Source organism: Macaca thibetana, chromosome 9 (assembly GCF_024542745.1).
Source record: "Macaca thibetana thibetana isolate TM-01 chromosome 9, ASM2454274v1, whole genome shotgun sequence".
In the NCBI taxonomy this organism is placed as follows: Eukaryota; Metazoa; Chordata; class Mammalia; order Primates; family Cercopithecidae; genus Macaca; species Macaca thibetana.
This window is the reverse complement of record NC_065586.1, coordinates 97,043,566-97,066,568: the sequence shown is the minus strand read 5'-3', so window position 1 is coordinate 97,066,568 and position 23,003 is coordinate 97,043,566. Positions and strand designations below refer to the sequence as shown.

General features: G+C 56.1%; 4 protein-coding genes across 12 annotated transcripts in view; 2 read left to right on the top strand and 2 right to left on the bottom strand.

The window, feature by feature from the left end:
• NDUFB8 (NADH:ubiquinone oxidoreductase subunit B8) overlaps window positions 1-23,003 on the top strand; it is a 943,883-nt gene that overhangs the window by 453,258 nt on the left and 467,622 nt on the right. The gene's annotated exons all lie outside the window — the stretch shown is intronic.
• On the bottom strand, window positions 298-11,030 carry LZTS2 (leucine zipper tumor suppressor 2). 8 transcript variants are annotated; one of them, XM_050804986.1, is made up of 6 exons: window positions 10,877-11,006; window positions 10,214-10,449; window positions 5,217-5,666; window positions 3,993-4,652; window positions 2,402-2,659; window positions 298-1,647 (listed from the first exon to the last, which is right to left on the bottom strand). In XM_050804986.1, the coding sequence occupies exons 3-6, from the start codon at window positions 5,622-5,624 to the stop codon at window positions 964-966; spliced, it is 2,010 nt and encodes a 669-aa protein (XP_050660943.1). In that variant the 5' UTR covers window positions 5,625-5,666; window positions 10,214-10,449; window positions 10,877-11,006; the 3' UTR covers window positions 298-963. The 8 variants fall into 8 exon arrangements, with proteins under 8 accessions (XP_050660943.1, XP_050660948.1, XP_050660941.1 ...); XM_050804991.1 differs by lacking the exon at window positions 10,214-10,449 and having other exon boundaries at window positions 5,217-5,364; window positions 10,877-11,030; XM_050804984.1 differs by lacking the exon at window positions 10,214-10,449 and having other exon boundaries at window positions 10,877-11,013.
• TWNK (twinkle mtDNA helicase) lies at window positions 13,801-20,714 on the bottom strand. 2 transcript variants are annotated; one of them, XM_050804981.1, is made up of 5 exons: window positions 19,397-20,714; window positions 18,964-19,204; window positions 17,995-18,102; window positions 17,533-17,674; window positions 13,801-15,014 (listed from the first exon to the last, which is right to left on the bottom strand). In XM_050804981.1, the coding sequence occupies exons 1-5, from the start codon at window positions 20,637-20,639 to the stop codon at window positions 14,694-14,696; spliced, it is 2,055 nt and encodes a 684-aa protein (XP_050660938.1). In that variant the 5' UTR covers window positions 20,640-20,714; the 3' UTR covers window positions 13,801-14,693. The 2 variants fall into 2 exon arrangements, with proteins under 2 accessions (XP_050660938.1, XP_050660939.1); XM_050804982.1 differs by having other exon boundaries at window positions 14,944-15,014; window positions 17,489-17,674.
• Window positions 20,714-22,598, top strand: MRPL43 (mitochondrial ribosomal protein L43). The gene is made up of 3 exons (XM_050805050.1): window positions 20,714-21,534; window positions 21,663-21,769; window positions 21,894-22,598. Exons 1-3 carry the CDS (start codon window positions 21,404-21,406, stop codon window positions 22,133-22,135), a joined length of 480 nt encoding a protein of 159 aa, XP_050661007.1. The 5' UTR covers window positions 20,714-21,403; the 3' UTR covers window positions 22,136-22,598.

Here is a 23,003-nt window from a genome sequence, read left to right as displayed (position 1 = left end):
AAGTCATCCAAGCCTCCAGGGACACAGGCTGTCAGACAGGGCCCTCAAGGGGTCAACGTATCCATTCCTCAGCCCCAAGCAGCATTCTGTGCAAGGAAAAGGATTAAAGGCTTTTCTAGTCCCTGAAATCCTGAGAGACCATTTCATGTTGGGGTCCATTAAGACCTCAGACATTCTACTGGATTTGTCCTTCCTCCATCACCTTTTCTCCCCAAGAGAGCTCGGGGAATAGCCAGCAAATAGAGGGGGTGTGGGTCAAACAAGTTCCTATACTCTTTATCCAGCGCATTCACATTATTTTTAAACAAAAAAAATTTTTTTTTATTTTTTCTTTGGGTTTGTACAAGAAATTTACAGTGTGAAAAATATACAAGTGAAAACGAGGCCATAAACCTGGGTGAAGGGAGAGGCTGCTTGGTCACAAACACAAATAAACAAGACATTTCTGAGTTCTTCCTTTGGTCTGACTTCAGCCCCCTCCCTCCAGGAGAGAGGCTGCAGAGCTCGAACCTGGGAACCGAGCCCAGGCCCGGCCCTATCCCCCAATATGGGCAGGCACATCTGGAGCAGCTGGTGCCATCTGGCTTTCTCTGGCTTTGGGGTCAGGGGGAATGTGGAGAGGAGGGAGCCCCTTCTTCCTCCCAGCTCCCCTGGCTGGAGTGGGCTGGAAGCGCCTGTGAACAGGGTTGGCAGTGGCACTGGCAGCGGTGGGGAATGAAGTGGGTAGTGACAGGAGCCTCTGGGTGACAGTGAACACGGGGACCTTCGAGCGGTCTGATCTTGCTCCTCCAAGTCAAAGGACCATCCCAAGTTCCTGGCAGAATCCCAGAGGCCTGGATCCTAGGAGACAAGTGGCTTTGGGGCCCTCAGCTTTTGGGGTCATCCGTGGGCCCTGGGGCCTAAGTGGATCTGCAGCTGCTGCCCCTCTGGGAGAGCTCCCTGCAGAGCTGGGTGCCGAGGGCCCTAGATCTCAGTAGCAGTGATCTCCTCCAGGCAGATGCAGGGGGCCTGCTCAGCCAGGCCCAGCTCCGCAAGCTCCCGGGCCTCCAGCTCCAGGCTGAGCTGCTGCAGCTCCTGCTCTAGCTGCCGGTTGCGCCGGTACATCTGGATGTAGTTGTGCTGCAGCTGCTTCTGGTAGCGGATCACCTGCTCCTTCTCTGCCTGCCAGGCCAGCCGCTCCCCTTCAAAGCTGTCCCGCTGCTCCTCACCCCGCCGCCGCTCCCGCTGCAGCTCCACCCGCAATCGCTCCACCTGGGCCCGCAAGCTGCCCCCAACCCCGGCTGCTGCCCGCTGCACTTTGGCCTCATCACTCTCTGCCAGGAGGAATGGGTCAGCGGTGGCAGGTGGCACAGCGGGCTCCCGGAGTCCAGCCGCCTCAGCATCCAACTGCCCAGCTTTCTCCCGCAGCCGCTCGGCTTCCTGGCGGTGTCGCTGCAGCTCCTGGGAACAGGCTTCCAGCTCCAGCTCCCGAGCTCGGGCGGCCTCCTGTAGACCCCGCGCACGGCCCTCACTGACCCGCAGGGTAGCACGGGCCTCCCGCAGTGCCACCCGCAGGGCCACCAGCTCGCTGCCCTTCTGCACCAGCTCTGCCTGAGACTCCTTCAGCTGCTGCTTCAGCAGGGAGATCTCGCCTGATTTCTGGCACACCTGGGGGTGGGAGGCAGTGGGGAAGGATGGTGAGACAGGTTCTCCTGGGGGAACAGGCCCTGTGCATCATGCTGGGCATTCGGGAGGAGAGTCCATCTTTATCCCCATTTTATAGATGGAGACACTGAGGCAAGTCTAGTGACATGTCCAAGGTCATAGAGTGAAGATGTGGCTTAAGTGGAAAGCAGACATAGATTTTTTTGCTTCAAAGTTGGTGTCTTCAAAGCATCACGAGACACTGTGGAAGTACCACCGAGCCCTGGGGACTGGGTGCTGGCAGGTGCTGCAGGAGTGGGGGCAATGGAGGGCAGTACCCAGGTGTCTACTGGAGAGGTACTACAGTGACTTGGTTAAGAGCTCAGATATTGGAGCCAGACTGCCTGGGTTCAGATTTGGCACTCCAGTCTTTCTGGGCCTCAGTTTACTCATCTCTAAAATGGGGAGACTAGTGGTAGCCCCCTCAGTGTTGTTATAAGGATGAAATGATCTGTCCCATGTAACATGCTTAGAAGAGTGCCTCCACACCACAAACACCACATTCTTACTACTGGCTGGAGCGTGGCTTTGTGCCACTAGACAAGGCCAACAAGGAGACCCTCCTCCCAGAAAGGAACAGAGGAGAACTTCATCTCACGGAGGTGAGGAAGGGGAGGACCTCTGGGGGTGGCAGGCTGAGGGAGGGTGCGGCTGGGCCCCTTTTTCCAGGGTTTCTCCCTGTGTGACCCTGCTCCCTGCCCCTCCTGGTCTGGCCCACCTCCCACTTGGTCTCCTCAAGCCTTGGCCCGAGCTCCCGCTGCTCCCGCTCCAAGGTGGCGCAGCGCCGCTCCAGCTGTTCACGCTCCTGCAGCAGCTGTGCAAAGTCATCCTGCAATTGCCGCTTCTCCTGCTGCAGCTGGAACACCTGCAGCTGCAGCAGCTGTTGGGCCCGCTGTGCCCGCTGTGCCTGGGCTGCACAGTCCTCTCGCAGGGCCTCGCGCTCTCGCTGCCAGTGCCGCTGCCGCTCCTCGTATGCCTGCAGGCGAGAAGACAGACCCAGCTCCTGGGCAGTTTTCCCAACTCCCCACTCAGTGTCTGCCTGGCGGCCCACTTCTGAGGGCTCAGGAAGGGTGTATTCCATCAAACAACAATAGTAATTGCAACAATACTAACTGCTTTTATAATGATCATAGAAACAAACACAAGAGCAAGCAGACCGGGCTCGGTGCCTCACGCCTGTAATCCCAGCATCTTGGGAAGCCGAGGTGGGTGGATCACTTAAGCTCCGGAGTTCGAGACCAGCCTAGGCAACACAGCAAAACCTTGCCTCTCCAAAGAACAAAAATTAGCTTGGTGTGGTGGCGTGTGCCTGTAGTTTCAGCTACTTGGGAGGCTGGGGTGGGAGGACTGCTTGAGTCCAGGAGGTTGAGGCTACAAGGAGCCGAAATCACGCCACTGCACTCTAGCCTGGGTGAGAGAATGAGACCCTGTCTCAAAAAAAAAAAAAAAAAAAAAGCACTTGGCCGGGTGCAGTGGCTCAGGCCTGTAATCCCAGCAGTTTGGGAGGCCGAGGCGGGTGCCTCACTTGAGGCTAGGGGTTCGAAACCAGCTTGGCCAACATGGTGGGAACCCCGTCTCTACTAAAAATTCCAAAAAAAAAAAAAAAAAAAAAAAAAAAAAGCAAGCATTTATGTATAGCATTTCCTAGATACCAGGCATTAGTCTAAGCACTTTACACCTTTTGCCTTATTTAATCCTCATAACAATCCTATGAAGCTAGAAATATCCCTGTTATAGATGAAGAAATAGAGGCTGAATAAAGTTAAGCAACTTGCTCAAGTCCAAAAACTGGTATTTAGCAGTGGGAGGTTTGAATCCATGCACTCTGACTCCTTTCCACCCCACAAGTTTTGTTTTTTGTTTCTTGTTTTGAGATACAGTCTTGCTCTGTTACCCAAGGCTAGAGTGCAGTGGCAAAATGTCAGCTCACTGTAACCACCTCCTCCTGGGCTCAAGTGATCCTCCTACCTCAGCCTCCCAAATAGCTGGGACTACAGGTACATGCCACCACACTCAGCTAATTTATTTTTAGGAGAGATGGGGTTTCCCCATGTTGCCCAGGCTGGTCTCAAACTCCCGAGCTCAAGCAATCCGCCCACCTCGGCCTCCCAAAGTGCTGGGATTACAGATGTGAGCCACCACGTCTGGCTATTCCACAAATTAAACCAGACAACTGGTGGGGAGGGCAGGGGGGTCACAACTACAACTACCCAACCCCTCTTCCCTGCTAAAATGGAAATGCCCCTTTCATTCCCCAGGCCTTGGGATGTCCTGCCATGCCCCTTCCCCATCATTGCCTCTGACCACACCTGGCACATGGTAGCCTCATTCTCGTCCAGACTGTCCCGCAGCTGCTGAAGCTCTGCCTCCCGCTCTCGGAGCTTTCCTTCCAGGACACAGTGCAGCAGGGCCTCGTCGGAAGGAGGTGGAGGCGGGGGTGGTGGTGAGCGCTCCCCACAGGAGCTGCTGTCAGGGGAGGCCCGGGTACCACTGCCCAAAAGCCCGGCAGCCACACGGCCCCCCAGGGAGCCTGTGCTCTTGCTGGAGGAGGACCGGCCACTGTCTGAGTGGGAGGGCCCAGTAGGGACCCCTCGGGCTGGCCCAGGCAGTGCCCCTCGCCCAGAGCCATGGGAAGGCAGGTGCCCGCCTGGGGAGCTGGTGGTTGGCTCGGCACCTCCGGTGCTGTAGGTGGGCAGGCTGGACAGTGAGTTTCGGCCAGAGTCGGATAGCGTCCCTGATGGGCAGCCACTGGCCCAGCCACTAAATGCCAGGGGTTTGTCAGCAGCTGAAGAGGAGGAGGAAGAAGAGGAGGAGGAGGCAGGGCCCCCAAACAGCTGTGTCAGGCTGCCCTGGCTCCCAGACAGCCCGGTGGCCCGAGGACCCATGAAGCTAGGCAGGGACGGAGCCCCTCGAGGTTTGGGCAGCACTGGCTTGAAGGCTGTTGGGCGGATCAGGATCTTCTCCATGTTCTGAAATGAGGTGCCATGTGACAGTGGAGATGAGCTGCCCAATCTTGCAGAACCCTTATGACACTCCCTGCCCTCCCATCTGGGGTCCCCAATGCCCATATATTCGTAACAATTGCGGCCACTGGTGGAGGTGGCCACCAGTGTCAGCTTTGTGTCAAGCAATCTGAAAGGTTTATCCCCATTATCTAAATATGATCACTATTCTCATATTACAGATGAGGAAATGGAGGCTCAGCAAGGTTAAAGGCCTTGACCAAAGCCAAACATATAACTGGTGCAGAAATAACCAGAACATAAGCAACTAGCACTTAACAACTGTATACATGCCACATGCTAGGCACTATGCTATACATTATTTGACCTTCACGTCAGTTCTAGAAACTGAGGCTCAGGTTAAGTGACTTCCCTGAGGTCACACATGCAGAATGAGAGAGAGCTGGGATTAGGACCCAGGTCTGGTGAATCTGGAGCCCACACTCTTTCCTCTATATAAGCTTCTAAATTCCAGTTTTCCAAGGGGGACTCCCGTTCTACCCAGGCCCACAAGGAAGAGCTGGTCCTCACCTTCTCCAGCTTTCCAGAGACAGGGATGAGCTTCGGTGGTGGGCCGCGGAGGTGGGCATTGTGTGCCCGCTGCTCTCGGGCATCCTCAACATCACTGCTTGGGCTAGGGGGTGACTCTGTCCGGAAGTCCTCATTGATGTAGGTGAAGCTGGTGACAGGGACAGCCTTCCTAGGAGGCACAGCTGGGCACAGCGGCTCCTGTGCCTCATAGCCACCCCGCAGCAGGCCATCCTGCTGGCGGAAGAAGGTGGGCCCAGGAGGGCCGTGGTGGCGGGGAGGAGCTGGACCCCCGGGACAGGGCCGGCCTGAGATAAGGCTGCTCACACTGCCCATGGCTGGAGCTTGTGGGGCAGTGGCAGCTTCAGGAGCAGGCTCCAGTGGCACTGGCAGAGTCTGCACAATGGCCATGGTGGCAAAGGCTCAGGCCTGGCCAGCGGCCTCGCAGGTGACCTGTAAGCAGGGCAGTGGTGTCAGAGTCCCTCCACCTAGAGACCCCTCCTGACCCACTGATCCTGACCAAACACCTCCTTGACATCAGTAACAAGCCTTGATCCCCACCGAGACTCCCCCTTCAAGTGCTGGAATGAACCTCAATTCCCCCTGGGCCCCAGACCACACTGTCCAATGCTGGTCTGAACAGGGCTGAGGATTGAATCCACTCAGCAGAGATGCTGAGAGGGATGGGAGGCGTGGGTGATTACTGCAGAGCCACTTGTCAGCAAAGACCCAGGCCTAAGCCCAATCCTGCATCCCACAGAGGCCAGGACTCAGGTGAGGGAGGGGCCTTCTCTACCAGCTTGAAGCACAGGTCCCTGGTCCTCTAAGTCAGGTGGGCAGTTTGGGCTGAGGTACCTCAGGGGTGCAATCAGCACCTCAGATGGTAATTAGGGAACGAAGAGCCAAAGTCAGTCAGTGCCCTGCCTCCCTCTGCTGGGCCTCAGTTTCTCCCAGTGAGGCAGCTAAACTGCCTCTGTGGATCCCGCTAAATAAGAAAACCACCACTCTTAGGGAGTCCACAGGTGTCCTTTGGGGTCTCCTGCCTCCCAGAGGTAGATGCAGGCTCATACATTTTCCATGACAACTCCTAGCCTCTGCACACCCAATCAGTGAGGCCTAAAGGAACCTCCACAGGCTCTACCCCATTGCCAACCTCTCTGAAACCCTACAGCTTCAGAAGGTCCCCAGACTAACCCCGAGGGGAGGAAGGTAGAAGTCCCGCCTTCACCTCTAGTGGCTGCTCCAAAACCTCACTTCCACAGAACCCAGGCAAGATGGCTCCACCTCCCCAGGCCCTGCTCCTTCCTGGAAGCAGCTGCAAGCCTCCACCCGGAACCCCCTCCCTAGTCCCAGTCCCGAGGCCGCTGATGACCAGGACTTAGGCATCTGCTGAAGTCATCATGCAGAGCAGGGCCAAGAACTGGACAGAGAATTGCACTGGGAGTAGGAATGTGTGCATTTAGTTATTTGTTGTGTGACTACATGCACAGGAGCGTGGAAATGAACACGTGTATATGAAAATGTGCGTGAAAGCATCGTGAATGTGAGTCTACACATGTTTGATGTATCAGTACATTCACATACATGAGTTCATGTGTGAATTCACATGTGTATATCTTACAAGAGTATGTGGGTAAGGGGTCATTAGAAAGCCTGTGAAAGTTATAAATGCAGATCTAACAAGTGAGTTTGTGGTGTGTGGGAGAGACGGTGCCTGGACAGCTTTGTCAGTAAGTTCATGAGTTTATGTGTGATCTCCTATGTATGTGTGCGACTAGGAAGGTGAGTGCACCAGGGTGTGCAGAGGAACCTGTGAACGTGGGCACGCAGGTATGAGAGTGGTGGGAGCCTGGGTGGCTTGAGGGCCCATTGGTGGGGGGAGCCTGTTTCCTTCCCTCTCTGCCATGTGGGGAGAGGTGGGACATTATCTAACTCCTTTGCCTGATCTGTTCCCCTTCTTTCTCGCATGCACTCCATTAAATCCACCGCCTTCCTTCCCACCCAAGTCAAAAGATACTGCGAACCAGGAAGAGGTGTCCAGGCTGGGGCAGGAGCTGCGGGGAGCTGGGGGAGGGGTAGGCCGGGCGCAGGGAGCGATCACAGGCCCCTCTGCAGGGTGGGGGCTCAGACCACCCCACACATCCCAGCGCCCAGCAGAGCAGATAGAAAAACCCTTCCCCTCCCCTCTCTGGGCCCACTCCAGGGCGTGGAGTGAACAGTGGGGAAAGGACTTCTTAGGGGGCCAAGGGCTGGCACCTCTGTTGCATTTCCCCACTTCAGCGAGCACGGAGAAAGTGAAAACTGAAGGAAGGAGACAGGCTCAGAGAAAGACAGGGACCCAAAAGAGACAAAGACTTGGAGAAGCCCGAGGGTCAGGCCGACAAGGAGACAGGCGTACCCAGTGAGCCAGGGCCCCCAACCCCACGGAGCCGAGGGCCCCTAAGTCCAAAGTGCCACAGAGCTGGGCCCTGAGAGCCACACGCCCAGGGAGCCAGAGCCAGGAGTCTGGAAAGCCAGGCCCAGCCAGCCCGGCTCCCGCTCTTGGAGAGAAGGAGGGGCAAGTGGAGGCTCCATTTTGAGAAATGCGTTTGTGGCTGTGGGAGATGGGAACCCCTCATTCTCCCCAGCACTCCCTGAGCAATCACTCTGGCCCAGGAGCACCCCTTTTAGCGGGCTGAGGGGAGCTGAGGGCTGGAGCTGGTTCAGGGCCGGCGAAGGATCTGGAGTTGGGGAAAGTCGCCCTGCCACCCAAACTCCAAGGACCAGTCAAGCGGGGTCAAGTCTGCGATCACGAGTTCCCATTCGGCGGCGGGAAGCCGGGAGCCCCCGATCCATCCTCCAGAACCCAGCCCCCCTTCCACAAAGTGGGGGCGTCTGGAGAACGCTGTCTCCCGGCTGGACTCCACCGCGCAGAAGTTGGGGACTCCCCAGGCCGCCTCCCAGACCCGGCCCCCCCTCACCTCCGCCGCGCTGCTCCATGCTCAGCCCTAGGCCGCCCCCAGCGCTCCACAGGCGCGCCGCCCGGCTCCGGCTCCGGCCCCGGCCCGCGTACCGCCACTCGGAGCCGCCCGGCCCGGCCCCGCCTCCGCGGCTCCCCCGGCCCTGGCCAGCCCCCGCCCAGTGCGAGTGGGCGGCGCCGCGCGGGGGAGGGTCCGAGGGGCGTCTCCGCCCCGGGACGCGGACACGCGCAGGGACACGCGCAGGCACCCGCGTCACGCGAATCGCCCGGGGCGCACGTAGGGGCTGCTCGGCGGCAGTCGGGAGCCCTGCCTCCGACGCCTTGTGACTGCGTGTCCGGCGGCTCGGTTCGGCTCGACGCGGCGGCGGCGGTGGTCACCCTCCGCCCCAGCCGGGGCCCCGGGGCCAGCGGCAGCTGGTCATTGTTCCAGCACAAAGGGCCACGGCACGGCGGCGGCCGCCCCTCCCCCTCCGCTTCTCCAAGCGAAGCTTCCTTGACACGCTCTCAGCCTCAGAGTCCCAAGCGAGAGAGGTCGACGACCGGCCGTCCCCCACTCTCCGGTGCCGGGGCCCCGCGCCCTAGCGCGAGTCGGAGGCCGAGGCTGTGTCCGCACCTGCCCCACCAGGGGCGGGTTGGAGGCGGCAACCTGGGCTTCGCAGAGGCGGCGCCACCTGGCGGCCCCCTCGGAGAACACACCCAGCCGCCCCCCACCACGCGGGCCCTGACCCACTCCCCGGCACGGTGCCCTTTTCCCCGCGAACCCAGGCCGGCCTCTGGCGCGGCCCCGTGCTCCCCAGCCTCCCCTCGGGACCGCTTGCTAAGACAGAGGTCATTTCTCGGAGAGAAGCGGCCCCTGGCTCCCCAACAATCACTGGGGCAAACCGGTCCAAGCCTACAGCCCAAACCTACAGGAGCCGCACGGCAGACAACATTCCACTTTCTCAAGGTCGCAAATATTCTCACCTTCTCGCACACAATACAGTCTCCCTAACACCCACGCGACCTTTCCCACATGCAGCCTCACCACGCAGCCACAAGCAGTCTCAGCTGTCACGTGGGTCCGCGTTCCTTCTTTCCATAATCTTCCAGTCCAACTCACACACAGACACGGTGTCACAAGCCTGTTGGGCACAGGCTTCCACAACAATCCGCAGTCCTTCGCACCCAGTCACTGTCTCAAATGCACTTAGTCTCCTAACCATCTTTCACGCATTGACAGCCTCTATTCACAGTCACTCACACAGACAACTTCTTACAGCCATGCTTCGCAAATATTCTACCGCACAGCCTTTCCCCTAGGGGTCTCGGTGACCCGGTCAGGTCAGCTGATGCCTGCATCCCTGGGCAAAGACAGCCTTTCTCCCCTAACCACCCCCTCCCCCGCAGGGCCAAGGCCTGCCAGAGCTCGCCCGGGCCCCAGGAAGGAGCATCCCCCCCTTCCAGGCCACAGCCCTGGCCGGCTCTCAGCTCTATTTTTAGCTCCATGGACAGGGTTGTTTTTCTTTCTTTTTCCCTGGAAAGGGAAACACAGCCCAGCCACCCTCAGACTCACCCCAGACCCTCAGCCTCACAAGAACAGACTGAGCCCCTCTCCCCAACAGAGCCCCCTCCTCTGGCCTTGCCCTGATCCCTGCCTCCTGGGGCACCGAGAACCTCCTCCCCTTTCTGGCAGCCTGCCCAGCTCAGGCGGCAGCTGGGCTCAGCGTGTGTGTAGGGGTAGGGGGTGGGGCGGGAAGAAGGCATCGAGCTACTGCCCACTCCCTCATTCCCTGGGGGCAGGGGCTCGTCCTCCTTTTTCTAGGGGTCTAGGCCCACTCTGGTATTGAGGGGGCGTTTACACTCATGCATTTTCTGCGGGGGAGGAGACTCCTACTCCGGCAAGGAGTGGAGGTGAGGGTAGGAAGGGGACCCGCAGGCGCTCAGGCAGCTGCTCTCTGGGCTGGCGGGAATAGGCGGGGGCAGCTGTCCACTGCCATCAAGGGCCTGTCTCCGAAACCTTCGGGGATGCAGATACCAAGAATGTGCTGGGGGAAGGACGTACAGGAGCCCAGGTTAACCCCAGCCCTGCCCAGCAGCCCGGCCCTCCTGCTCCGCCCCGGCTCCAGGGGGCGCTGTGCTCCGGTTCCTGGGAGAGGGCTTATCCCGGCTCCAGGAGGAGAATGGAACGCCGTCCGGCCTGGAACCAAGCAAACGCGCCTCGTGGTGGGGTTGGGGGCACAGGCCACTGGTGTGCGGAGCTGTCACGTGCCCGGCGCCTGTTTACGTCTTCGTCTTCACCTGTGGGCGGCCAGGAAGCAGGAACCTCTGGGTGCGTCCCACCCGGCCCGCCCCCGTCGGCGGTCACGGGGCTGCCCCTTTCCCGCACCCAATGCGCGACTGCAGAGTGCCCTGCCCGCTGTGGGTCCGCGCGGGCTGATTGGCGCTGTCCCTGGGAGTGCAAGGGTAGAAAACTGGGCGCGTCCTTTCCGACTGCATGTGTGTTCGCGTGTCCCAAGTGCGGGCGTGGGTCTGTGCACGCGTGTTTGGGGCCCGTCGGCGTGCGTTTTCGTGTCGCTTCCCTGTTTGGACTCTTCGCGGGCGACCCACCAAGTGCGGACCCCCCTCCTCACTCCACCCCTAGCTTCCCCAGAAGCGGAAAGTTCGTTCACGAGCGGGGATGTGCGGGAAGCAGGAGTTCCTGCACCTCCGCGGCCCCACCACTCACCCAGCGCCACCTGCGCCTCGGCTCCAGCTCTGGCCCCGCTCCTGCTCCAGCGCGCCCACCTCCTCGCCGCGACAACGCCGCCTCCCTAGCCCGCTCCGAACTCTGGGCTCCGGGCTCCGGGCTCCCGGCTCCGGGCTCCCGGCTCCCGGCTCCGGGCTCCCGGCTCCCGGCTCCGGGCTCCCGGCTCCCGGCTCCGGGCTCCCGGCTCCCGGCTCCGGGCGCCCGCCTGGCCTGACCTGGTGGGGCGGGGCGGGGCGGCTCAGGCCGCGCCCCCCACCCAGGGAGGGGAGTGGTCTGTCCCGCACTCCACCAACAGCCTACCCAGTTCCCAGCCTCACAGGGACTCGACGGTGGCCGAGGCTGCCCCTCTGGCCTTCGCCTTCACAGTTTACTGGATTTGGTTTTTGACGTGGGGAAGGGGGCGAGCATCTCGTGACCGATAATTCGACTACCTGGCTGCCTTAAACTAAGCTGCCCTATAGAACTTGACTCTGCCACCCTCCCTGCTCCGTTGGGAGCCCAACCCGGTCCACTCTTGACCCAATCCCCAAATATAGGGAAAACCCCTGGGAATCAGACAAAGGAGGCTCGAGTTTCACCAGAGCAGCTCCCACCTGCCCCCACCATGCACACACCTCAGCGTGGGGCTGCCCAAGCAGAACCAGCACAGCCCCCTCCCTAGAGTAGGTGTCTGCCCAGGTGAGCAGGCCTGCCGGTTCTGACCCCCCACGGGGCATGACTGGGCTTCTCTTAGACTCATAAAATCCTACCCACAGGCACAAACAGGAAGTTGGCCTGTATTGCAGGGAGGCCCCAGGGGCTCCCTCCCGCCATGGCACTCAAGGCAGCATGTGGGAAGGTCTTTAGGTATCTGGGCCATATGGGCTGCTGGAGACCTCAGTGAGTTGTTGTTTTTTGAGACGGAGTCCCGCTGTGTCGCCCTGGCTGGAATGCAGCGGGCGCGATCTTGGCTCATTGCAACTTCAGCTTCCAAGGTTCAAGTAATTCTCCTGCCTCAGCCTCCAGAGCAGCTGGGACTAGAGGCATGTGCCACCACGCCACTAAAAATACAAAATACACTAATTTTTGTATTTTTAGTAGAGACGGGGTTTCACCATATTGGCCAGGCTGGTCTCGAACTCCTGACCTCGTGATCCACCCACCTCGGCCTCCAAAAGTGCTGGGATTACAGGTATGAGCCACCACACCCAGCCGAGCTGTTTATTATTAAACCCATCCACAGCAGAGAGGAAGCTGCTGGAGGACCAAAGCTGCCCCCTCATAGCCAAGTGTGACATACACTATCAGTTAGAGGACAAGGCTGTAGATCCAACTGGACCTGGCTTAGCCAGGCCTTTCCTGAGTTCTCGGGGAAATGTTTTTGAATTTTTTTTTTTCTTCCCAATCCACTGAACCTGTGAGTCAGGGAGATTCTTAACATCCAGTTGGGTGTAGGCAGACCAGTCCTATCCCAGGGAATCTGCACAGGCCCTAGGGACCCCCCACTGCTTTCTAGAATCCAGGGATCTGAACAGGCTGGGCCCGATCATGATGTGGGTGTTTAAGGCAGGTATGGAGTAGAATGTGTTTGTGCAGGGGGTGGGGCTGGGGAGAGTATTAGCTTCCCCTCCACCTCATCCTTCTGGTTTGTGCTGTGTGGGGATGTCTACTAGAAGGGTGGGGCAAGACAAACAGACAAGTCTGTATCCCTCTATCCCCAGTTCACAGAGACCTCACAAAGGTCCCCTACTGGAAACCCCTAAAGGATCTCCTGGGAACCCACCAGGCATTCTAGGGAGACAGGAACGTGGAACCCACATCCTTACAGGTAGGACTGATCTGGTATTGTGCCTCTGGAAGGCATGGCTGCTGTTCAGTGTTACAGACTCTGGATGAAGCCTAGACCAGTCAAGGGCTGGGAATGATTACTGCAGGATTAGGGAAGCCTGGCTCCAGCCAGTCTGGGAGAGACCCCCAAGAAGGGAGGCCCTGGAGGAGCTCTCCCCACCCCCCAGGTTCTTCCTCACAGAGAGCAGCTTTCCAGCAGCCTTGCTCTGGATGTTTCAGGAGACATTTGTGGCCAGAGTTCTCACACTGCAGAGACCACAGACCCCTCCACCAGTCCCAGAAGCCCCTTTATAAGTTGAAAGGAACAGCCTGACAAAGCAGCTCTGCATCCAAAGGGAGCAGGAAACCTTCCCCCAACCCTTACAAAAGGATTCTCCCCAGCCCCCTCAGAACATCTTGCATTCTCACGACTCTTTTAGGGAAATCCAAAGGGAAACTAGGACTTTTGGATATCAGAGGACAAGAGATGAGGTGTCATCATTTAGGAATACTTTTGACAGTCCCTCTGGATCACCTATTTTACAGTCTCCTCCAGGGTTTGTTAAAAATGAGGATTACTGTAGCCCTCGTCAGATCTCCAGAATGAGAACCGTATGTGGTGGAGGATGGGGGGAGAATGGGCCCTGGGTTCTGCATTTTTCACAAGTCCCCAGGAGTTCTGGCACATATTAACATATGAGAAACATGGAAAGGGTACAGGAGGGAGAAGGATGGGGGGTGGACAGAATATGTTGAGTCCACTTGAGAGATGAGTGGCTCACATCACAGAGGAATGGCCAGTCAGGCAGGGCCTAGGCATGTGGCCCAGTGATTGAGTACCTGTGCCAGTAATCACTCAAGATCCTCAGGGAAGTTAGCTATGAGAACAGACCATTTTGTCTTCCCTAGGTCAAGAGGAGATGTAAAGGGGAGGTAGGGGGTGAAGGCCCTTTAATGTCCCTGCTTCCTTGGGAGCCCACTGCTCAAAGGATGCAAACGGTGGGAGGGACCCGTCCATTCCCAGTCCCCAGAGGGAAATACAGCTACGGACTGGGGAGACACCTGGTGGATGAATAAGAAAAAGCACAGAAACAAAGGCAATGGAAAAATTTTTTAGTAAAACTGGAAAAGGCTCTACAAAATGTCTTAATTCCAGCTGTCTTGAGGCAGCACACAATAGCATCAGTGTCTAGGTGGCAGGCACTCCGGGCTGACAGGTTCCTCCCATGGCTCTATGGCCAAGCAACCCAGCCCGAGGCAGCTCCCACCCGTGAGGCCCTGATGTTGCAGGCCTAAGCACCTAGGATCCAATTCTAGTACATGCCACCTCATGCCAGGCTCTACAAAGTGGAGAGCAGAGGGGCTTGGTACCCACTGTATCGCCCTTTGACTCTGAAAGCCTAGGCTGGAGTTTTGCATGAAGTCCCCGACTCTCCTGAAGATTCAGGGGGCCTGACCTTACTGCCTTGAATCTGACCTGCTCATTCCTACCTCAGGGCTTGGATTTCCTTTTCTCTGCCTGGGTCCCCTTCTCCGGATGTTCACAGGGCGCTCTCTTTCTAGTTGTTTAGGCCCCAGCTCACACGCCCTCGGCTTAGTCACCTTTTCAGACCACTTATCTACACTAGCCTGCCAGCAGTCTATCTATCGCATTTATATTTTCTTTACAGCATTCTTCACTAACTAAAACTAGGTTTTCTGCTTATTTGTTCATTGCTTGCTTGTCTCTTCCACCAGAATGCATGGGGGCAGAGACCTTTCTCTCTTTTCAGTGCTGTATATACAGGACCTCAAAGAAAGCCTGAGAAGCACAGTAGTTTCTCAGTAGTCTGCTACATTGAATTTTCTCACTATAGAAACCAGCTCTAGGTTAGGCCCCTCAGACTGAGAAGGGCACACAGCTCAGGACCACAGGATAGAGGAGCCCTCAGAGTTTTATGCTCCAGCCTGTCCTATCAGGCTCATTTCAGTGAGCAGCTCTGCACGGCCTTCACTTTGAACGCTTGGAGGTGTCTGGCTGTTTGGGAGTGGGGACCTGGCCTGAGCAAATCTCAGAGTTCTGTGGCGTAGCCCCCTTTTTGCCAGAAGAGGGCTTTTTGGCCACCGATCCAGTGTCATCCTTGATCTTCTTGAGCCGGGCCTTGTTCTTTGGTGGAATGGAGAAGGTGAGGGAGTTCTTGTTGAACTCAAGTGGGAAGACACCTACATCTCCATCAAAGCGGTTCTTGGACACCTGCAGATACCGTTTCCCTGGTCCAGTTACCAGCTTCCTGTCCTGCAGGATCAGAACATTGTCTGCTTCCTGGCTTGCCTGGGGAACAGAGGGGCAGAAGGAGGAAAGCAGGAGTAAGAAAACATGAGCAAAGCAGAAAGGAAGGCTGACAGGGCAGGGAGAAGTGATTAACAATGGGGAGAGGGGCTGGTCACAGTGGCTCACGCCTGTAATCCCAACACTTTGGGAGGCCGAGGTGGGCAGATCACGATTTCAGGAGATCGAGACCATCCTGGCTAACACGGTGAAACCCCATCTCTACTAAAAATACAAAAAATTAGCCAGGTGTGGTGCCACACGCCTGTAGTCCCAGCTACTCGGGAGGCTGAGGCAGAAGAATCACTTGAATCCAGGAGGCGGAGGTTGCAGTGAGCCAAGATTGTGACACTGCACTCTAGCCTGGGCAACAGAGTGAGACTCCGTCTCAAAAAAAAAAAAAAAGAATGGGAGAGGGAAAGGGAAAAGTACTTCCCCCCATGACCAAAGCTCTTTGAACTACTGACCACAATGCTGGGGCCACTCAAATCTTTCACTTCCCTGACAAGCTTGCTGCTGTTTCAGACGCTGCCCGTGCTGTTCCCTCTCCTTCTCCACAGCGGGCCACCCAACTCAGCCTCAGCTTCTTCTCATTTAGGTCTCGGTCTAAATGTCACATCTCATGAAGGAGACCATTCTTTTTTCGTTTTTTTTTTTTTTTTTTAAAGACAGAGTCTCAGCCAGGCGCAGTGGCTCACGCCTGTAATCCCAGCACTTTGGGAGGCAGAGGTGGGCAGATCACAAGGTCAGGAGATCAAGACCATCCTGGCTAACACGGTGAAACTCCATCTCTACTAAAAAATACAAAAAATTAGCCGGGCGTGGTGGCACGTGCCAGTAGTCTCAGCTACTTGGGAGGCTGACGCAGTAGACTTGCTTGAAACCGGAGCTTGCAGTGAGCCGAGATTGTGCCACTGCACTCCAGCCTAGGCAACAGAGTGAGACTCCATCTCAAAAAAAAAGAAAAAAAAAGACAAGGTCTCACTCTGCTGCCCAGGTTGGAGTGGAGTGCAGTGGCGTGAACACAGCTTACCGCAGCCTCAACCTCCCAGGCTCAAGCAATCCACCCACCTCAGCCTCCTGAGTAGCTGGGACCACAGGTGCATGCTACCATGCCCAGCTAATTTTCAAATATATATATACACACACACACACACACACACACATACACACACACGTGTGTGTGTGTGTGTATTTTGAGATGGAGTCTCACTCTGTCACCCAGGATGGAATGCAGTGGCGCGATCTCCTCTCACTGCAAGCTCCGCCTCCTGGGTTCATGCCATTCTCCTGCCTCAGCCTCCCAAGTAGCTGGGACTACAGGTGCCTGCCACCACACCTGGCTAATTTTTTTTTTTTGTATTTTTAGTAGAGAAGGGGTTTCACCGTGTTAGCCAGGATGGTCTTAATCTCCTGACCTGGTGATCCACCCACCTTGGCCTCCCAAAGTGCTGGGATTACAAGCGTTGGCCACTGCGCCTGGCCAATTTTCAAATTTTTTTTTTTTTTTTTTTTTTTTTTTTTGAGACGGAGTCTCGCTCTGTTGCCCAGGCTGGAGTGCAGTGGCCGGATCTCAGCTCACTGCAAGCTCTGCCTCCCGGGTTCGGGCCATTCTCCTGTCTCAGCCTCCTGAGTAGCTGGGACTACAGGCGCCCGCCACCTCGCCCGGCTAGTTTTTTGTATTTTTTAGTAGAGACGGGGTTTCACCATGTTAGCCAGGATGGTCTCGATCTCCTGACCTAGTGATCCGCCCGTCTCGGCCTCCCAAAGTGCTGGGATTACAGGCTTGAGCCACCACGCCCGGCCAATTTTCAAATATTTTTGTAGAGACAGGGTCTCACTACATTGCTCAGATTGCCAAACTCCTGGGCCCCAGCAATCCTCCTGCCTCAGCCTTCCAAAGTGTTGGGATTACAGACGTGAGCCACTGTACCCTGCCATTTTTCCACTTCTACATTACTTTCTTTCCCAGCTCCATGTTTGTTCCATCATGGCACATGATTTGTGCTCCTTGCTCTGAATTCCCTGTGCCCAGCCCAGGCCTCGTATGTAATAGGCATTCACTAGAAGCTTCAGGATTGGGCTGGTCCTGATGCCCAGAAGGCCCTCCCATTTACCTGATCATCTAATACCCATTGTCTACCAAACCTCAACCCAACCTTTGTTGTCACCTTCTCTGGGAAGTCTCCCAGATGTCCCAGGCTGACTCAGACACCTTTTCTCTTTGCTCTCCAAATACTTGTGCTGCCTATCATAGCTCTTATCATACTGAATTGCAATCACTGTGTTACTGTTTCCCACAGGAGAGGATGTGAGCTCCTGGAGGGCAAGGAAAGCAAAGAACCAACTATGAGCGTCTGTATTTCCAGCACACATATTCCTCATGTCATGGCCCCAGAGACATTGCCTCCTGCCTGTTCCAGATGGACAGTCAAGATGATTAAGGCTGAATAAGGGCTGTCCCTGGTCACACCTACCCACTCTACTTTCCAAAGCTTGAGCTCCTCTAAAGGCCACTCACTTTGGCTGAGCCAAAAATGGATGCTGTCTGTAGTTCCTTGTCATCATCCTCTTTCCGGGGGTGAATGACCAGCGTCACATGGCAGTTATTGTCTGTCGCAAACTTCCGAAAGACCCCGACGATGTAGTCTTGAGCTGCGATCCTACCCCCATCCCAACAACACAAAGAGCTTATTAGACACAGAAGGACAAGAACATACACATACTCTTGATTCATTCACATCTCCCCACAAAATACCACAATCCACTCTACCTCCCTCTACCCAAGGACTCACACTCAGATCCCTGTCCATACATCCTGCTGCCATACCCCACACCTCCATATGATACACATGGGGGTGGTACGTGCCTGCACATATCTCAGAAAATAAGAGAGCACAGCGTGTGTGCCTAGAGGCCAGCTGCCTGAGAAGTATGTGTTGTATGTCCAAGCGGGCTCAAGCTAGACAAGAGAAGATGTCACCTGTCTGTGGACAGCTGCTCGTGACCCATCATGAACTGCAGGTTGTCGATGACCACATGACAAATGTCATAGACGTAGACTGCATGTTGCATTGTATCTATTACAGTCCTGGGAAGAGGAAAGGCAAGGAATTTGACAAGTTGTCTCTAGACCACCCCAGGCAGAGGAACTAGCATCCTGAAAACTCTCTTGGCTGCCTCCTCTGCCCTTCTATTATTATTATTATTATTTGAGACAGGGTCTTGCTCTGTAGCCCAGGCTGGAGTGCAGTGGTGTGATCACAGCTCACTGCAGCCCCAACCTACTAGGCTCAAGTGAGCCTCTTACTTTTTAGCCTCCTGAGTAGCTGGGACCACAGGCATATGCCACCACCATGCCCAGCCTAATTTTTATTTTTATTTATTTATTTATTTATTTTTGAGACGGAGTCTCGCTCTGTCGCCCAGGCTGGAGTGCAGTGGCCGGGTCTCAGCTCACTGCAAGCTCCGCCTCCCGGGTTTACGCCATTCTCCTGCCTCAGCCTCCCGAGTAGCTGGGACTACAGGCGCCCACCACCTCGCCCGGCTAGTTTTTTGTATTTTTAGTAGAGACGGGGTCTCACCGTGTTAGCCAGGATGGTCTCGATCTCCTGACCTTGTGATCCACCCGTCTCGGCCTCCCAAAGTGCTGGGATTACAGGCTTGAGCCACCGCGCCCGGCCTCCCAGCCTAATTTTTAAAAATTTTTTATAGAGAGGGGGGTCTCCCTATATGGCCCAGGTTGGTCTCAAATTCCTGCGCTCAAGTGATCCTCCCAAAGTGCTGGGATTACATGCATGAGCCACTGTGCCCAGCCCTGCCCTCATTCTTTGAAAAACTCCAAACCTAAGGAGATGGGGGAGTTCCTACTGGAGCTGGAAAAGGAACCAAAGGTTCCTGAGTGCTGGGATATGTCTGGGAAAGCAAGGTGGCTGGAGTCTGAGAGTCTCACCTGATGCTCTGCTGTCCATGGAAAGTCATGAAATAGAGGGGCAGGTCCTCAAAGCGGTCAGCCCAGTGATCGTATTTGTCCAATTGATCTTCCAGCCGCCCCTCGGCAAACTGTGTAAGCATGACCCGGGCTAGTCTCACATTACTGATCTCGAAGCTACCCCACAGTGTGTTCACCCCCTGGGAACACAAATCCAGGGCATACTCACTGATGAATGTCGTCTTTCCACTGCCTGTTGGCCCTGCAGTGGGGTGGAACAGACCTGGGTGAGGGAGGAAGTCCTACCCTTGAAACCAAGACATAGGTCAGGGCTTTAAAATTGTGGGGAGGGGGGCAAACCTTCTTTTCAACACTGTCATGGCCCAAACCCACTTGCTTTTGTCACCTGATCTTCTGCCCCTTTACTCTAAGTAGTGATTTCTCAAAGGGTTACCTGTGAAGACCGTCAGTTCACCCTTTCGATGTCCCTTCAAGATACGATTGAGGTCTGGGAAGCGGCTCCAGCGGAGGCCAGCTACTTGCTCCACATTTGACAGTTCTCCTAGCACCTCCTCCCGAAGCTGCCGGAAAGACACGATGGACTTGTGCCAGGCAGGCAGGGCGGTACGAAGAATACGAGAAAGATTGAAGCCTCTGTTCAGGGCCTCCAGGGGATGGGGCTGCTGGTCTCCTGGCCGCACCAAGAAGCATCGTTTGGGGTTCAGTTTTCGTGCAAACAACTTGGCCGCTTCCCAGGACCGAAGGTCATCCCCCAACCAGAATACAATCCGCCGGAACTGTTCCAGGTAAGGGAGTAAGGAAGGGGGTAAACAGGTCGTTCCTCGAGGTAGAGTAAGGGTAGGCAGCCCCGTGGACTGGTTCAAGGCCAGGCTGTCAAGCTCACGACTGGTCAGTACCACCTCAGCATCTCTACGAGTAATCAGTGGTAATCCAAACAGATTGTGGTAGGCACTGGGTCGGGGAATAGTGGTTTCCTCATAGCTCACTCCATCCCCCTGGCATTTAGCCTCTAGTAGCTTCAGACCTCGTAATCCTGAGCCCCCAGGGGAGAACCAAGGGAAGACAAGACTGCGAGCAGGTCGCAGATATCGCACACTGAAACGCTTGAGTGTGTCATCTGTAACCTTGGTAAGGCCGAACATTGTATCAGCCAGCTGAACCTCTTCCTGATCAGGCAGCTCCCAGAGAGGTACTGCTCGGTTCCAGATCCTCCGGACCTCCTCGCTGTCCTCAAATTCTGGAGCCTTACTAAGCAGAAGACCCTCCTTGGCCCCATCCCGTCGCCCCTCCACGCTGGCCTGGAAGTCCTCCCAGCTCCCCTCTGCTAGGCTGGTCATGCAGAGAAAGCGGCCTGTGGTCTTGTCAATGAAGAGGCTGAAGGAAGTGGTAACACCAGTCTGGTCTTTGAGCTGCGAAGACTCTGCAAAGGGGCTCGGTGTCCGCAGGCAACTGTGGCCATCCTGGAAGGGGATCCCATGCCCCCGCAAATACTGCCGGATTTCGGTTGCCGTTACAGGCAACACTGGCATCTCCAAGGCTTGGAGAGTCTCCTTCCCATATCTTCTGCGAAGAGGGCCTGGGGCCAAGTTTCGGGGCAGGCCCCTCCGACCCATCCACTCCCCACGCAGGGGTAGCAAGATACGGAGGGGGTACCCACCTCTGAGGCGGGCCCACATTCTTAGCCAAATGTAGGAAGTCACTACTTGAAATGCCTTAGGTGCCTGGTTAGCGTGCCTTCACTAGACCAGACTCTATGGATAACCCACGCAGCACTCTGCAGAGCTCACTCTAGGTGCCTTCTTTCTCTCCATGAATTTCTCCTCTTCAACCCCTCTACCCTGCTGCTTAACACATATGCCCATCTACACGACCCTTTCACGTCCACGTCCTTCTACAACGGCTCCCTCACTTCTATGGTCCGTTACAGTTTCTCTCCACCACCTCACCTCTATGACCCTCTACACAGTTCCTCACTGATACAGTTTCTCTGCATCATCTTCTCCCCTCTACTGCCCCTCCACAGCATCTCCTCGTCGTCCTCATTTCTATAGCCACCTGCATCCTTTTTGTAGTCCCTTTGCCCTGGACCCCGACTAGAGACCCTCTTCCCCTGCTCCTTCCCCTCACTGGGACCTCAACACAGCGAGAGCACCCAGCACGACTCCCGCCAATCCTCGGGCCCAAAGGAATGCCTGTTTCTATCCTCCCCCGTGTCTTCACTCCGCTCTACTACTCCGAGGTCCGCCGCGCCGGTCCCCGGCCCCGGGTTACCACTCTTGTCTCTCCCACTTAGCCCGCAACGTGAGTCTCCAGCACACGCTGCTCTCCTTGACCTCGGAAGCAAAACTCCGGGAGCGGTCGTCCCGGAAGCGGAAGTCTCGAGGTTTAGTCCCGCCCACCCCCCTCGCCGCTTAGGCTCCGCGGCCTCCAAGCTGTAGCTATGACTGCGCGCGGGACTCCGAGCCGCTTCTTGGCCAGTGTTCTGCACAACGGACTGGGTCGCTACGTGCAGCAGCTACAGCGTCTGAGCTTCAGCGTCAGCCGCGACGGCGCCTCGTCTCGCGGCGCCAGGTGAGCCAAGGGAAGTGCGCGGGCGCGGGTCGGGGTGGGGGTGGGGGTCGGGGTGGGGGTGGCAACGACTCCCCGGGTAGGTCGCCCCCAGTCAGGGGTCATATTGCTCACTCTCCCGGGTCTTTTAGGGAGTTCGTGGAGCGGGAGGTGATCGACTTCGCCCGACGGAACCCAGGGGTCGTAATATATGTGAACTCGCGTCCGTGCTGCGTGCCCAGAGTAGTGGCCGAATACCGTGAGTGGGGCCGGGCTCCGACTGGAGGGCGGGATCGGGGGCTCGGCCCGCTAGCCTCCCTCTCTCCTGGTCGCACCGGCCAGCTTCCGCCCACTCACACCCACTCTCACTCCTCTTCTGCTAGTTAACGGGTCTGTGCGCGAGGAGAGCATCCACTGCAAGTCGGTCGAGGAGATCTCGACGCTGGTGCAGAAGCTGGCCAACCAGTCGGGTTTGGACGTGATCCGCATCCGCAAGCCCTTCCACACCGACAACCCTAGCATCCAGGGCCAGTGGCACCCCTTCACCAACAAGCCGACCACTTTCCGCGAGCTATGCCCCCGAGAGGTTCAGGATCCTGCCCCAGCCCAGGTGCAAGCACAGTGAAGAGTTGCTCCACCCCAGGCTTTGGACTGTTTCTCCAGTAAAGGTGGTTCTTCCCCTTTGGGGTTCCAAGCCCAGGTAAATGGAACCCATCAATGGGCAAGTTGACAGAGGTTCTGCTTGGGATAAAGAAGAGCTGCCTGTTTCTTTCCAGTGCCTGCTTCTAGGGGCAGTGACCTTGTGAACCCCTAATTTTTATCAGTTAGCATTCCTAAAACCTGAGATGAGGAAGACTTAAGGGGTTTTACAGGGCCCTTGTTTTTTAAATCCAAATTGATAATGATCTCAAAACACAATGAGAGGTCTGAAGACTAGCTTCTGAAGAATCCCTGATGCCTTATTGGTACAACCACTGAGCTGTGGAGAGCTCTGCTGTGATGGGCTAGGCACTTTATATCTGTGTGAATGTGTGTGTGTATAGATTTATAAAACTGAGGTTAATAAACTTATCCAAAGTCACATTTCAGGTCTGTCTTCAAAATGTGTGCATATGTTCAGCGCAAGCTTCAGTTTTCATTATTTTAAAACTAGACGCAGAACATATAACAACCATCAGGTGGTTAGTATTAAAGGCCAAGTGATTAATCTAGGCCTGACCCTTGAAAGGGAGAAGGGAGTTATTCCCTGGCCAACAAGCTTTCTGTGGTCTTAGCTATACATCTCCTTCCTCCCACGTTCCTCTTTGTGCAGAAATAAAATCCATGTCCCTTGAGCCAGCTGGTGGGGGGTGCTGAGAACCTTGGGGAAGGGCAGGAAGGCTGATTAATATTTTCCAGTCTTAGTTTAAAAAGGGGGGATGGTGGGGAAATGAGAGCCAGAAAATAAAAATCTAGAAATCCTCATAAGAATTCTTGAACCGTTGTCATTTTCT

Bases quoted from the DNA above. Each gene is read 5' to 3' on its own strand.
- LZTS2 (XM_050804984.1), bottom strand. From the start codon at position 5,624: ATGGCCATTGTGCAGACTCTGCCAGTGCCACTGGAGCCTGCTCCTGAA. The intron at 4,653-5,216 runs GTGAGGACCAGC...ACCTCATTTCAG, and splicing joins TCTCTGGAAAGCTGGAGAAG to AACATGGAGAAGATCCTGAT. The intron at 1,648-2,401 runs GTGGGCCAGACC...TCCCACCCCCAG, and splicing joins TTGAGGAGACCAAGTGGGAG to GTGTGCCAGAAATCAGGCGA.
- TWNK (XM_050804981.1), bottom strand. From the start codon at position 20,639: ATGTGGGCCCGCCTCAGAGGTGGGTACCCCCTCCGTATCTTGCTACCC. The intron at 18,103-18,963 runs GTGAGACTCTCA...TCCTCTTCCCAG, and splicing joins CATGGACAGCAGAGCATCAG to GACTGTAATAGATACAATGC. The intron at 15,015-17,532 runs GTGAGTGGCCTT...TCTGTTCCCCAG, and splicing joins CCATTTTTGGCTCAGCCAAA to GCAAGCCAGGAAGCAGACAA.
- MRPL43 (XM_050805050.1), top strand. From the start codon at position 21,404: ATGACTGCGCGCGGGACTCCGAGCCGCTTCTTGGCCAGTGTTCTGCAC. The intron at 21,535-21,662 runs GTGAGCCAAGGG...CGGGTCTTTTAG, and splicing joins GCCTCGTCTCGCGGCGCCAG to GGAGTTCGTGGAGCGGGAGG. The intron at 21,770-21,893 runs GTGAGTGGGGCC...CTCTTCTGCTAG, and splicing joins CAGAGTAGTGGCCGAATACC to TTAACGGGTCTGTGCGCGAG.